Source organism: Solanum dulcamara, chromosome 2, assembly GCF_947179165.1.
Source record: "Solanum dulcamara chromosome 2, daSolDulc1.2, whole genome shotgun sequence".
Classification (NCBI taxonomy): Eukaryota; Viridiplantae; Streptophyta; class Magnoliopsida; order Solanales; family Solanaceae; genus Solanum; species Solanum dulcamara.
The window spans coordinates 2260317-2276020 of NC_077238.1; the positions used below are offsets into that span (position 1 = coordinate 2260317).

At 28.8% G+C, this 15704-nt stretch overlaps 1 protein-coding gene across 1 annotated transcript; it reads right to left on the reverse strand.

Annotated features, from left to right (window-relative positions):
- Positions 1 to 12696: 12696 nt before the first annotated feature.
- Positions 12697 to 14353, reverse strand: LOC129874201 (LOB domain-containing protein 40-like). Its single transcript, XM_055949455.1, has 2 exons — positions 14121 to 14353; positions 12697 to 13500 (listed from the first exon to the last, which is right to left on the reverse strand). The coding sequence occupies exons 1-2, from the start codon at positions 14308 to 14310 to the stop codon at positions 12962 to 12964; spliced, it is 729 nt and encodes a 242-aa protein (XP_055805430.1). The 5' UTR covers positions 14311 to 14353; the 3' UTR covers positions 12697 to 12961.
- Between the last annotated feature and the right edge of the window lie 1351 nt (positions 14354 to 15704).

Genomic DNA, 15704 nt, shown 5'->3' on the forward strand with positions numbered 1-15704 from the left:
TGTAAGAAAATACTTTTTGCCATCAATAATAGGAGTATTATAAAGACCCCATACATCAACATGTTCAATTCAAAACAATCACAACACTTAATGCTGCTAGAAGGAAACACAAGTCTTGTCTGTTTAGCATCTAGACAAACCAAATACTTAGACACCTTACACATAGAATAATTATTCAAAGAAAACATTCTACTAAGTATTCCTGAAGATAAATGTCCTAATCTTTGATGCCATAACCCCATATCTGATTCCTTATCTACTGACTGAACTATGTTAACAATTGGGACAGTATCCTCTTTATTAGTGTCAACTTGTTGATCTAATTTTCTCCACAACAGATATAGACATCCTCCTTCTTTACCAACCTACTTCACCTTTCCACTGTAAAGCTCTTGAAAAACATAAAAGTCAGGAAAGAAAGAGACTGAACAACCTAATTTCTTTGTGATTTTGCTGACAGACATCAGGTTACACTTAAAATCAGGTAAGTGGAAAATATTTGTAATCACACTACCAGGTGACAAATTACAAGAGCCAATATGAGTAACCTAAGTAGTACCCCCATTTGACAAACCTACTTCTCTAGAAACATCAAGCTTTGTAATAGAATTTTTAGTCAGCATATCCAACTTAGACAATCATATGATTAGTTGTATTTGTATCCACAATTCAAACTTCACTATTTTCAGAGACAAATAAAATTTTACCTATTGTATTTGCAGTAGATGTTGATTTGTTATTCAACATCTGATCAATGTGGTCATATTATTCCTTTGAGAAAGTGCATCCTTGTAGTAGTTGCTTAACCTCCAATTCAACCTCACTAACCCTTTTACTCTAAGAGGACTCAGTTGCCTGAGCTCCAATTGCACCATTGTTACTGTACTGATCAATTTTCCCTTTGCCCTTTCATCCATTTACTGGAACACTAGTGTTCATTCCATAAGAGAAATTAACTTGATCAGACTAACCTTGTATAGAGCTGGCAGTGTCATTTGTAACAAATGTAGAGTTTGCATTGCGAATTTTTTTTTGGAGTTAAAATCTGATGGATATCCTACTATTTTATAACAAAATTCTTTACTGTGACCTTTACACTTACAGAAGTCACACACCAGTGGAAAGTTCTTTTTGAATTTCTGAGGCACTCCTGAACCATTTTTAGCCTTAGAGTACATAGCACTAGAATCCACAACCACTGAATTCATTCTCATACTGCTACCAGTTGTATTCAGATTCAGACTACTAGTACTAGTGATAATAGATTTTTGACTTTCATATCTTACTATTAGTGCATAAGCCTGATTGATAGTAGGTAAAGGATCCATTGTCAAAATTTGACTCATTGGCTGATGATATGACTTATTCAATCCCATTAAAAATTGATATAATTTCTATCTATTCATATATATCACAAAACTTCTAGATTTATCACAATTACAACAAGGAGCTGGCACTAAAGCTTCAAATTCATCCCATAGAGTTTTGTGTCTAGTGTAATATGCAGACACAAAAGATGTACGATGTTGTAAAGAAGTAATCTCTTTATGCAGACTGTAAGTTCTAGATCCATCCACCATATCAAATCTTTCTTTCAAATCATTCCAAACATCTAGAGCAGAATATGCAAATGCAATTCTACTAAGTAAAGTCTTAGACACTGAATTCATCAACTAGGATAAAATAATTGCATTTAACCTTTATCAATGTCTCCACAGTTCTACACTATACTGCTCTTTTCTACATGAACCATCAATCAAACCTAGCTTATTTCTACCCAGCAAAGCAAGCCTTATTGATCGATTCCGCAATGTATGATTCTCAATCCCAAGCAATTAAAATGAAATGATACTGATTTCACTTATATCTGTAGGACTAAGGAATAAATGATGATTATAGTCAATACCTTGACTTGTTACAGAACTGCTATTAAGAGACGATGTTCCAGTATTTTGACCATTGTTAGGAATCTCCATTGTTGCATTATCAATCACCATTGTTGACTCTTCAAGAATTTGTTATCGCGGAAGAAAAAAAATTGAGAATTTCTTTTTTATCTTCTAATGCTGAAAGCCAGATCAACTTAAAACTTGATGAATCGATGAATCAGATGCTTGATTCTTTAATTTTGTAACAAAATTGACCTTTCTCAGTACTGACTGTGATGGCTTTGATACCATGAACTAAAATGCTAAGAGAAGAGAAATGAAAATGGAGATCTAACTTGTGAGAGCTTTCATTGATTGAGCTCAAAGACTAAAGATACAACGAGTAGAAATGCTATTTATAAACATTGCATTTAGCTAACTACTAACTTCTTCTCAACTAACTAGAAAGTTTTTTTAACTAACTTGTGCAAAGTACCATTCTACCTTTAACTACTTTTCAACAACTTCTGACTTCCGTCATATCACAACAATATCTATAGGCTATTTTAGCGGTAAATTTACAAAGTGATCTCTAATATTGTATATAGAGACGGATCTATAATGTTGATTATGAATTTGTGTGAATTCAATAAGTTTTATCAAAAATTATATATATATATTAAAAATTATCATTAGTAATATATATCTTAATTATATGAACCTGACTATTACCTATTAACTTAAGGCTATTATAAGAATTCATAAATTTTCTTCTAGGTCACTGTGCATTTCTGCATTGATGGATTGTCTAGTTGATGGGATAAGTGATAACAATCATAAAATTAAATGTGAAAATACTTTATTCAGGATTTGGTTGGTGAGATAAGAGATGACAAATATACTAAAATAATGAGATTATCTATTTCGTTTAGACGTTCGAATACTAATTAATTCAATGAAAAATATATCCTTATATATTCCATCTCGTGCATCACACAAGCCTTAATGGTACAATTTTAGACCCTAAGTGTAAACTTTTTTCTTATGATATCTCCAATATATATCTAGAATACTTCTAAATGATCATTGATCTTTAACCTAAACATTGATTTAGAAATGATTGAAAATAATGTAGGAGATTGAAGTTGACCTGCAAAATGATTAAAGAGGGGACCTGCTAGTATTAAATATAGAACTTGGCATTTTCTCACTGGTCTACGTGGTTAGCATGCTTAATGGACTCATTCATCTTTTTCTTTTCAGTATTCAGAATTTAAAGTTTATATAAATTTTTAAATTATTTTTAAATTAATATTAAAATAATACTTAAATAAATAATTAAATATTTATAAATATTTGATAAATCATTTTATATCTATACATGATTTAAGCAAAAATTACTAAATGTTTGTGAAAGCATATCAAATTTAGGTCAAGAAAGTGTAATTCGCCTAAATTAATGAATTAAACTAATAGCTCGTTCCATCAAGTTTCTTAAAAAATGCTTTTTTAATTTTCTTTAAAAAAAATTATTTATTGAATGAATTGAGGTGTTTGATCAGTTTAAGGAAAAAATATATGTTTTTGATTTATAACAAAATCTGTTATTTTGGAGTCTTGGTCAAACACAAATTAATGTTATATTATTAGCAAAAGTATTTTTTAAATTGATTAGCAAACACCAACTATTACTCTAATTCATAAATACTTTTGATAAAAAGTATTTTTTAAACTTGGTAGATTTTAAAAGTTCAACCAAAGAGGTCCATACTTGAGCCGATAAATTATGAATTAATTAATTTTGACTCTATTTAATCCGTTCAAATTTAATTCAACCAAATTGAAATTGTTTTTTTTTCTTCCTTAGAACAATCTGATAAATGATGAATAATTGATGAGTAACTCAAAAATGCACAAGCACTTTTTACATAAAAATTGACTCTTCAATGGTCCTTCGATATTATTATTATTATTATAAATAAAATAATTTTTTATTTATATCTGTAAGTATTTATTATTTTCTGTACTTTCTTTACTCTATTTTACTTGTGTCATTTTCGTTAATTGCTTTCACATATCGCTTTGAACATATTAGCCTTATCTGACCGCTTGTTATACTTTTATCGAGCCGAGGATCTTTCGGAAACAGCCGTACTACCTTGGTAGGAGTCAGGTCTGCGTATATTTTATCCTCCCCAGACTTCACGTTGTGAGATTTCACTGGATTGTTGTTATTGTTATTTAAAAAAAAGGTACATCATGGAGACCGGCATTCTCCTTTTGGAATAAACTTTGGGACACATGACTATAAAGTCTCAAGGTTAAAGGACTTAAAAAAGGGGAAGACAAAAAGACAACTTCTTGTATGGATCTTTAGATAGAGATTTTTAACTTTATTTTGAATAATGTTTTTATTGTGTTGAAGATCTATCGAAATAATTTCTCTACCTCATAAAAATAGGATAAGATTGGAAAAGCATGTATTTCATGATTTATGGCATTAATAAATCCTCCTTTAACGAATTCCATATATAACGTAAAGATTATCATTTGAAATCAGATTATATGTCTTCGTAGTCTTCCATCTTTTTCCCCTTCCTATCTTCCTAATTAGTCGATTCTTCTTTAAAAATCCTTGTTGTTTTACTTTGACAAAATTCTACTGCTATGTTTTAAAAATTTGAAGCTCATGTCAGGTTTTGTAATAACAACTCTTATATAGTATATTTATGTTTTTCTTTTTCCTACTTAAATTGCCAAATAAGGATATTGAGTGTCAATAAACAAAATTGGGCTAAATGATGCCATTTATTGGGCCAAGTGACCAAGAAAAGCCTAACCCATGTACAAAAGCCCATATATAAATGGGCTTGATCACTAATGGGCTTTATAATATAAATCAGTCAAGAAACATAGTTCCAAAACCACTTCGATTAATTGGACCAATAGGCCCATATGGAGCTATGTCTGGTGATCTTTATACAATATTACCTTCTACTTGGTATATCGAAGTCATTTGGAGTTGATTTGAATCAATTCCGAAGTCAAAATGCATTGGTAAATTTCTACATAACACGTTATGTTGATTACGAGGATTTAGCCATGAATCATGATAAAACACCATAACTTATTGTTATATTAAGTTCGATCAACATCAAATAAGAAATCTTGAAAAATATCATAATTTTATTTTGAAATTCTGACGAATCACCGTAAGTTATTTTGTCAGTCGTTTGGAGCGAGCTTCTAGTTCTTGGTGTGGAGACCACTTCCCAATACTTTCATAAAATAATTGCACCAAAAAATCCGATTTGTGCAAATCACCCATTAATAACTAATGATTGATTATAGATTTATGTTGGTTCATCTAGATCATAGACTAAACTACAGCAAGTATGCTATATTTTATTGTTTTAAATAAAAGGTACTGTATTATTATTCTGTTTCATATAATGCAACAAATTAGTGTTTACAATTGAGTGAATCTGTTATAGGCAATATGTTTTCATTTTTATTAATTTTAGTATTTGACTCTAAGTACCTTAAAAATCTTTTTAATTGTTAAGCTTAATTTGCTTCTAAAAATTAGACAAACTGTATAAGAATGTCTCTTTTATGGTTTTCTCCAGTAAGGTTGTGAAGGTTGACCATAACATATATTATTTATATATGTTGGATTTTTAATTTAGGATATGTCTTTTTATATATATATAAAATGCTTTGATTACATTTTTTTGAGCTGGAGGTTTATCGAAACAGAATCTCTATCCAACAAAATATTTTTTTTATTCCACAAAGATAAGGATAAAATTTACATACATATTATCCTCCCCCGACACACTTATGAGATAACTAGATATGTTATTGTTTTCGACAAGTAATAAAAAGCCCAAAGGGCATATTTGAAAAAAAAGAAGAAGAAGATATGTTATTGTTTTCTATTTTCTTAAATTAATAATTAAAAAAATAACATATAATATAATATAAAATAAAATAAAATAATCTCTCTTGGCATTGTTGGAAAGTGTTATTTACCTACTTTTAAATTATTATGTTCAATAACATTAATTTATTGTTTTCTATTAATTAACCCTCTTCCATGATTGTCCAAATATATATATATATATTAACTCTTTATGCTGTGAAGAATCAACACTGCTCATAAAGACCCTTAATAATAATTAATTAAGTCTTTATCAAGATCGTATTAAAGCACTTATCCCATTAATTTATCATAATATGGCTATCACTTATTATTAATTAAACATATAATGACTAATTAGGGTATGAAATGTCAAATCCATAGAGTATTATTTTATTCTAATATGCGGAGAAACTTCATCGTTTTGCTAATCTCTATCAAATTCAATTTGAAATATTATTATATTATTAAACTGCTTGATTAGTTGAATTAAAAAGTCTAATCAAGATACTTTACGTCTCCAATTACCCACTAAAATAAATTAACTGCCTTTCTTAGTGCCTCTGCTCTCTTAATTAAATATTGAAAAAACAGTGCTAATAGCATTTTTGATCCCTAAATTATTGGTAAATTTTTCTCTTGGTCCTTGTGATATATAACTCAACATTTTTCTTCTGTTAATCAAAATATGTATTTTTGGTCACTTCTTATAGAAAATATGTTATATTTGATTATTTGTAGAACTATATATAGACATCTAAATTTTGTGAAGTCATATTTCAGTTACGGTTTCTTGAAAGTTACTCAACCGTAAACCCCTAATTCATGCCTATATAAAAGGTATTATATTCATTTGAAAAGGCATCTTATTCACAAAGAGATCGTGAAGACATCATATATTGTTTTCCTCAAAGAAGTCACAAATTCATGAAATATTCATAAAAAGATCAAAATATGTCAAACTCTTCTTGATAATCAAATACTTCAAAAAGATCCACAAATTCTTTCATTGAGATCAAGTTCAAATCATCCTAGCTAGTTCGAGAAATACTTCACTAACGACCCTCGAATCACGATGAAGATCAAATTCAAATCATTTTAATTCGAGAAATACGCCACTGAGGGACTTCGAATCAAGGAAAAAATCTAAGGAGAGAAGAATCAAGGGATAAACAAATTTGTACCCGCACATTATTTATCAATAAAATTATGTTTCTATCACATTAAAATTTATTGCAAACAATACTACAACGAATAAAGAATTTTGCGGTAATTATTTAGTGATTGTCTATTATATTTAGGGGCAATAATAGAATATGATATTTATAATAAGCATTCTATATAAATGTCACTAAAGACTTTAGCGAATCTAAATATAATGACATTAACTTAATTGCAACTAAATATTTTTACTGCGATAAATATTATCGTAAACGAAAAAAATCTATTATCACTAACTGTCTCTTCTGATGTCATAAGGATTAAAATAGGAATTTATCGATAATTTAAAAATAAAAAAAGCTATTAATCCATTAATTTAACTCTTTCTTTGAGGAAATTGGATGTACAAGTGGAGAATCACGGTTTGCACGTCATATTCAACAAATGGAATTAAACAATTCTTTTAACACGTAGCATTTTATTTAAGGAATTACAACATGCAATTTTTTATATTTGAAAAATAAATATAATAAATAGGAAGAAAAGTAAAAGTTCTCATCTTATATTTTAATTAATAATAATAATCCATGGTGGACTATTAGGCAGATTCAAGTATATACCATCAAGTTAAAATGGAATCCATCGCTGATGACTTTGACAGATAGTTTTATATTATATTAAAAATAAATGAGGAAACTCTTAAAGTTGACCTTATAATAGGATTATTATCTTTTTAATATATACTATGATTAAATAATTAGTTAAGCCAATTAAATTGGATAATTTTAATGATTTGAATATATGTTCGATCCAATGATAAAACAGCGTGTTTGTGATGAACTTAGGATGAACATAAATATCAAAAAATTAAATCGAATGAAACTAAATCAATTCTTCATTTTGATTTTAATTTTATTTTTTGAATATTTCAATATTCAATTCGATTCTCAATTATAAGGTTTTCCGGTTCTTCTATGGCAACTCCCTTTTATTCGGTTATAGGATCCCAATTCTTCGACTTATCATAAATTGTAAATTAACTTTTATTTTTATTTTTTATTTTTTATTTCTAATTTATATGATGATATTTTATGTAGATATTTCTTTATGTTGTACCATTTCTGTGAAAAACAGTCGACGCACTACTCCCTATGTATTGACCATAATATTGATTAAAGTATATTAACCCTCCATGATGTATGTGAGTACTAGGGCTGATGTGTTTTTATTAAATAGAAGAAATTAATATGAAATTCATTTTTTCCCTATAGGTATTTGGAATTCGAAATTTAGTGGTCTGTCTAGTAAATTCGAATTCGTTAGGATGCATTCACTTATATCGAATTTAGCTTTATACTATTAAAAATTACTATATTTTTATCAAATTTGGTATTTGGATTTGAAATTTAGTGATCTGACTAGTAAATTTGAATTCATTTAGGATACACTCACTAATATTATAAAGTAGAGGCGAATTTAGACTTACATTATTAAAAATTATTATATTTTTATTGGATTTTCCCGCTAACAAGTAGTTTGTTACTATTTCAATGAATATTTTTCTTTCAATAAGTGAGAAAAGAAAAAGTAATAGTGTTTTCATATAAAAAAAATTAAAAAGTTTTACAATATTTTAATGAGAATTTATTTTCTATCATGTGTTTCTTCAATGAGTTCGTTCTGTGAGAATGAGGCGAGACCATATTTTATAACAAAAAAGTTTCATTAGTTTGCAATGAAGTAGTGTTAAAGTTGATGGATCATGTGAACTTACTAGATTTAATTTTATCCAAAATTTATATTAGTAAAAAAAGATTTACTTAATATATAAAAATATTTGATTGCAAAATTATTATTATTATTATTATTATTGTATACTTTTAATATCTCTAAATATGTTTCACTTTTTATTTGTTGATATTCAAATTACAAAAATTTTGACCAACAAATTAATCCTTCAGGTTGAATGTCAGCACTAGTATTGATGTTTTTTTTTTTAATGAATTCCTTTTTTATTTAGCCATCTAGTATTTGAAATGCAACCGATTTACTAAACTCCGATTTAGTCATAGATTTTGAAATTAAAACATAAAAAAATAAATTTTTGAAGTTGTGTTTCAAGCAAATATTTAAAGATAATTTTTTCAAATCTACTTCTAATGTATAACCAAACACTAGCTAATTAGAATTTATTCCCAATATAAGCTTACACTAACGGAGTAAATTGTTAATGACAGGTCGAGGAGGGCGGATTACAAAAAAGAACTGATAAGTGAGTATGATATTTTAGACGAATTCACTATTGAAGTTAGAGAGGTCAGGCAATAAGTTTATCACAGTTAATCAAACCCGATTCGTGAAATTATATGATATATTGTTATTGATTATTAAGTAGATGTTAGCTAAGTATTATATTAGGTAAGCAGTTAATTATAGTGTCAGCTTTACTTACTATTATTAATACAAATTAAATAACAGGAAGTTGGTTCTATTATAGCTTCTCCTTAATAAATTATTATTATTCCGACTTTGTCTTAAAAAAACACCATGAGCAAGACAGTGATATTAGTGATATTTTACAATTAAAATTATGAGGCAACCTGCCAAAGCAAACATTAAAAAATATTTAATTTTTATTTTTTTAATTAATTATATTATAATTGGATTAGCAAATCATGGGTCCACATGTTTGCATAATGGAATCTTGAACACAATGAATCTGGATACTCTCTTGTTAATAAAATAATCAAAACTCTTTAATTAAATATTAATTACATTTTTATAAATAACTTCCATGCCAATTTTCGTCACTCATGCTGTCATCTTAGAATTTTTAAAAGAAGGCGTGTGCCTGGCACGTGATTTTTTTCAACCATAAAAACTGCAAGTTGGAGATTAGAAAATAAAGGCACCAACCTTTACTTGAAAATATTTTTTAAATTAAGAACTTAGGGTATGTTTGGTAGATTACTTGTGTTTGGTACAAAGGAAACCATTGTCTATGAAGTGGTTTGATCATATTTATTTTATACACAAAAAGATATTGAATTTACTAAAAATAACTTTTCCACACCAGTAAAGATATATAGAGGTAAAAAACTTGTATATATTCTATTATTTTTAGACTTCACTTATGAAACTACACTGAGTATGTTGTTATTGTTACTACTAAGTTTTTTAGGAAATTAGCAATAGTTTATGTAGCTAAATAGTGAAATTCGTCGCGAATACTATTTAGAGATGGATCAACGACAAATTAACACAATATTTTGTTGGCTATGAGAAAATTAGTGATGGACTATATATAGTGGTAAAGTTCATAACTAATTTCAGTTGTTTTTATAGTGAATTTTGATGTTTGATGAGTATATCAAAATATTGCCTAAGGTTAGTGGCGAAGCCAAGTTTTACAGCCAGGAGATTCAAAATATTAAAAAAAAAATATACATACGAAAAAGCTAAGAGCAGTCAAAATCTATTAGATTTATAATTTAAAAAATTATTTTATATATAATACAATATAAGTTTTCGACGAAGAAAGTTCAGATTAATCCCTTCCACTCTCTAACTCCGCCCAATGCCCAAGCAATTATATGTAATTTAAGAAAATACTTAACTAGGGAGGAATGGGGAGTGGGTGTCAGGGTGGCGGGAGGTGGGAGGTGGGAGAGGTGGGATAAGACAATTTGCTTGAAATATTTTTTGTGAAACCTGTTTTCTCCTCTTATACTAGCTAGGACGATATATGTTGTTTTTAAAGTACTTATTTTGTTTAAAAAAATATTTTAAACAACAAGATATAAGAAAATTAAATATTTTTTAAAAAATACTTTCCTTTATTCCAATCACACAATACTCTTGAATGTTTGAAAAATAGTATAGCACTATTGGGGATTTTATTTATTTATTTCAAGCTGGATTTAGAATATATAATATGTGACGAACCAACAAGGCTTGGCAACAAGTCAGCAATCCACAATGCCATTGTTTTTATACTCTTTCTTAATTGAGAAGCTTCCAAATATCATTTGAGTTTGAAAACATTGACGAATTGTTGGTTTGTAAATAGGGTACCAATTAAAACTTTAAGCTAATATAATAGAAAGAATAATGGAGGACAAATATTATAAGGTATTTTTGTATGTGATGTAAGCTATATAATTGGATATGTTACGTTAACATTATAATTAGTCAACTATTTTTTTCCCCCTTACACCATAGCACACACACCATTTTTTTAATCTTCCCTTCTGAGTTCTTTATTTAATTAATTTGATAAAACCCTTTTTAAACTTGGATTACAATTGGGGAAAAAAATATTCTGTGCACATTTTGTGATTTTGATTTAAGCTATGTGCGTTAAGGGTATATTAGTGCATAAAACTAATTAACGATCGATGACAATGCATCAATACTGGAGTCATTAGGTATATGTACTTACAAATTAGATTATCATACTAATAAATGAATTTTAGATTATTTTTTTATAACTGTGATATTCAAGTTAGTGTGCATCGATTAATTCCATGAAAGACATGTCACATCTCACCAGCAACATGTATTAAGTAATTATGTCCATCAAGACTAGAACAAATAAAAGAAAAAGGGGCAGCCCGGTGCACTAAAGCTCCCGCTATGCGCAGGGTCCGGGGAAGGGCCCGACCACAAGGGTCTATTGTCTAGAACAAATAAAAAAGATTTACTTAATATTTTTTTGTCTCTACTATAAATTTAGACTTGAGACTTCATGATTAGGTCGAATCCAATAGGTTTGTCCTTTAACACTTAAGTCCGTGATCGAATTTAGAATTCATAAAGTTCAAATTTTGAACCTGTCCTGATATCAAAAGAATGAAATTCTTCTAAATTTGGCAATTAACATGACTTGCCATCTCTCATTTAACCCCTAATGAAATGTTTTTTTTTAACTACACAAATATCATGACATGTCTAAGATGAACACAACTTTCAAAAGCTTTTATTTTATTCTTAAACTTCAATTCAAATTATGTCACATAAATAAAAACGAGCGAAAGCAATATATATCTTCTATTAATTGCATAGAAGCCCCTAGATTCTTGGGTATATGTCCACAACAGCTAGTCTAGCATGTTCCTCATGTCTATGATCCATAAATAAGGCAAAAGTAAGCATAAAACTTTTTTGCTGAAAACTTTGGCAAAGTCCAAAACTTTACTTACCCATTGCATGCATAGCATTTGTAGACAAAATTTCTTACATGCATTCCCACGTGTTCTTCCTCTTTTTTGGCCAATCCAAATCAAAGAAAAATTTATAGCTAGTTAATTATATCAGGATAGAAATAAAGATAGATTCAAAATTTGAAGTTGATGAGTCTCAAAATACTGAATACTATTAAACTCGTATTGGAGCAAATCCAAAGGTTAATTACTTATAATTCTGTCATAGATTGTTTCAATTTCTTATTGAGATAACCAAGAGGAATAAGAACTATATGTATTTTGTTAGGCAAAAGACAAATTATAATGAACAGCTTTGTGTCGATAACGAATTGTGTTGATAAAGGTTCGTTACCTTATTAGTAATGTGATTCTAAAGATTCAATTTCAAATCTATACTAAAGATTAGACAGAAGCAAGACTAGAATTAGAATTTTCCGTCTCTTCCTTTGTGTCTCTTCCTTTGTACCAAGAAGCAAGTCTAGAACATAAGGATCGGATAAAGCTAATTAAGTGAAAAATACTCGATTTGTTGCAAGTCGTTTATTTAATTAGATACTATATTATTAATGATCACTTTGTCACTAAGCTCAATTTTGTGACAATTTCATTTAGTACATTGATCACCAACATCTCTACATAATTACACTTTTTTTTAATCTCTTATCTATTAGTATATGCCTCCAAAATAAAACCCCAAAAAAACTCTAGAGAAAACAAAAACAAAAAAAAAAGACCATTAAAAAAAGGAAACTATTTCCCCTTTTACTAAAAAAAAAACAAACCAAAATGATGTCTTCAACATCTTATTATGCTTGACTCATCAACCCAAGAGTAAGCTCTAATCCTACATCACAATCTTCCTCCAATTTTACAGGCAAATCCGGGTCAACCCGTTTCCCCAACAGGGTCGGTTCAACCGTTTCAACGGAGAATGAGTCATGACTCGCGGCTCGTTTCAACTCATCTTCCGTCTCATCAAATTGATCCCACCCTATTATACTGAACTTCAAAGGTGGCTCGTTGTTCGTAATCATGTACTGATCCTCTGTAGCATCTAAAGTGGTCTTACGCTTAAGCCGGCCATTCCTGGTCTTGACTTCCGGATTTGATGAATTCTTTGAAACATGTCGGATATCACAACTTTTTAATGGCACGATTTGATCAGTATTGTTGTTATTACTATCATCGTTGTTGATTGGAACTTGCATGATTGTTGTGCCCTTGAGAATCGATTCGACAGCGTCTTGACAACGCTGCCAATTGCCGGAACACATTAACCCGACTGAACCGTTTATCGGGTTAATTATCCGGCCACAAGCCTCATATAATAGAGACCTAAATATTGCTGAGAGAAAAAAGAAGGAAAAATTGATGTCAGTATTTTTCATTTGCATGCATACATCAAATTCAATATTTAAATTTTATAATTTGAAAACTGAGTTATTTAGAAAATATTTCAACATATATATGTAAAATTCGAATTAAAGTTACTGAATTTGAATGAAATCATAAGACTGACTCTACATCGAGTAAATCCAATCAAACGATCTAATTTTCATGTGAATTCTGACACAAAATTTTTAAGTTTTGAAATAAAAATATATATTTAAAATTACATAAAAATTATTTTAAATCACAATAATTAATAATATAAAATATTTACGAAGACGTAAAAGAAAAATTCATCCAACTCTTCAATTAACAATTGTATCACATAAAGCCAAGTATATAAAAGTAATTAAGAAAATTAAATTTGTTGACACCTTCAATACCTTTTGATCTTAAAGTTATCACAACATTTCTATGATTGTAAGAACAGATAAAAAAATAATTAAAAAAGAGCTTTAAATAAAATAAAACAACGAAAAGTAATCTAAATTGTTTAGTTTGTTTACTATCTCAACCTTCACCGGATAAAATTTTTCTCCATTTTTACAATTAAAAAAAAGAAGAAGTAATATATACCGGGCCGGAGATGATCAGGACCGGCATTGATGAGATTGATTAGTCCAGCACGGCCGTAGAATTTAGCAAGGAAGACAGTAGCGTTGGCTTGTGAATCAGGAGATTTGATCCATTGAAGACAAGGTCTTAAACTGCAATTTTCACTGCAACCTTTTCGAAGCACTCGGCAGCCATTGCAGCTCATTCTCATGCTTTCTACAGAAAAAAAAATGATAGAAGAAATTGAGGAAGAGAAAGAGGAAAAATGTTTATAGTGAAGGCGGAGAAATGGAGAAAGGGGGTATTTATCAAAGCAGAGAGGGTTGGGGTGGGGATGAAGTGGGGGTGGGGGTGGGGTTTATGTCATGTTTGGGTGATCAGGTAAAATACCTGAAAACCAGAAATTGTTTTCTCCGTTTGTTTTGTATATTTTATTGTTTTTTTTTTAAAAAAAAGTTCTCCCAATATTTGGGCCTCTTTTTTGGTTCCCCTGGCATGCCTTTTATGTTTGAAATAAAAAAGAGAGAATTTTACCTAAATTTCATAATGATTCATTTCAATTATATTTTATTTTTATTTTTTTAAAAGTTATTTGAATTTTTTTGGTCACTATTGGATACATCACATACGTCCTGAAATATCATGTAAAGTGATGTATCTGATTGATACATTCTGTAAAGTGATGTTTCGACGTCCTGATACATCACGTAAATGATGTATTCAACCGATACATTCCATAAAGTGATGTATCTGGCATCCTGATACATTACATAAAGTGATGTATCCGACTGATTCATCACGTGAAGTGATTATTAGAAAATCGAAGGGAGTAGAGATTTTTATAATTTTTTCAAATTGTAGAAAAATTTAGAGAAATATGGTAAGATACATTGTGTATTTAGGTAAATTTCCTAAAAAAGAACATAAGATCTACGTTCAAATCATATCGGTTAGACTATACCGTGTATATTATTGTTATTTTCTTTGTCTCAATTTACGCAGTATCTTTCGGATTTGAGATTCAAACAAGTCTATTTTTATCGTGAATTTTTCATATATTTTGAATTGTTAATTATTGTGATTTATAATATTTTTTATATAGTTTACAAGTATATATATATATATATATATATATATATATAAATATTTCATTCAAAAAATTTCATGCGTTAATTTATGTCAAATTTAAATTGTTTTGACTCTCAAAAAATGAAAAATGTTATATAAATTCGGACCAAAGCCACATACACTTAATATTATGTCGTCTTCCGCATTTTATATCACTTGCAAAAATTATGTCGTCATCAAATAAAATAAAAAATATGTCGATTTTTGTAGAATAAAGCAAAGAGACCAAGTAATTCCACACGATCAATTTCTTAAGCCCTATTTAAATTAATATATATAATTTTTTAAAAAATACTCGCAATTATTCAGTCAAACGGAAAAAAAAACAGACTAGTTCTTACAAATTTTTAATTGACGTTAAAATATTGTTTGACTTTAATTTTTTAAGAAAAACCTATAAAAATTATGGATTTGTTTGCAGTTTGAAGTTAAAATAATACGTCGTGAAACTCAACGAAAGGGTTTGTGGTAGTGATG

Excerpts from the sequence above, each read along its gene's own strand:
- LOC129874201 (XM_055949455.1), bottom strand. The coding sequence starts at position 14,310 with ATGAGAATGAGCTGCAATGGCTGCCGAGTGCTTCGAAAAGGTTGCAGT. Across the intron at positions 13,501-14,120 it reads TCCTGATCATCTCCGGCCCG|CAATATTTAGGTCTCTATTA; the intron begins GTATATATTACT and ends TTTTTCTCTCAG.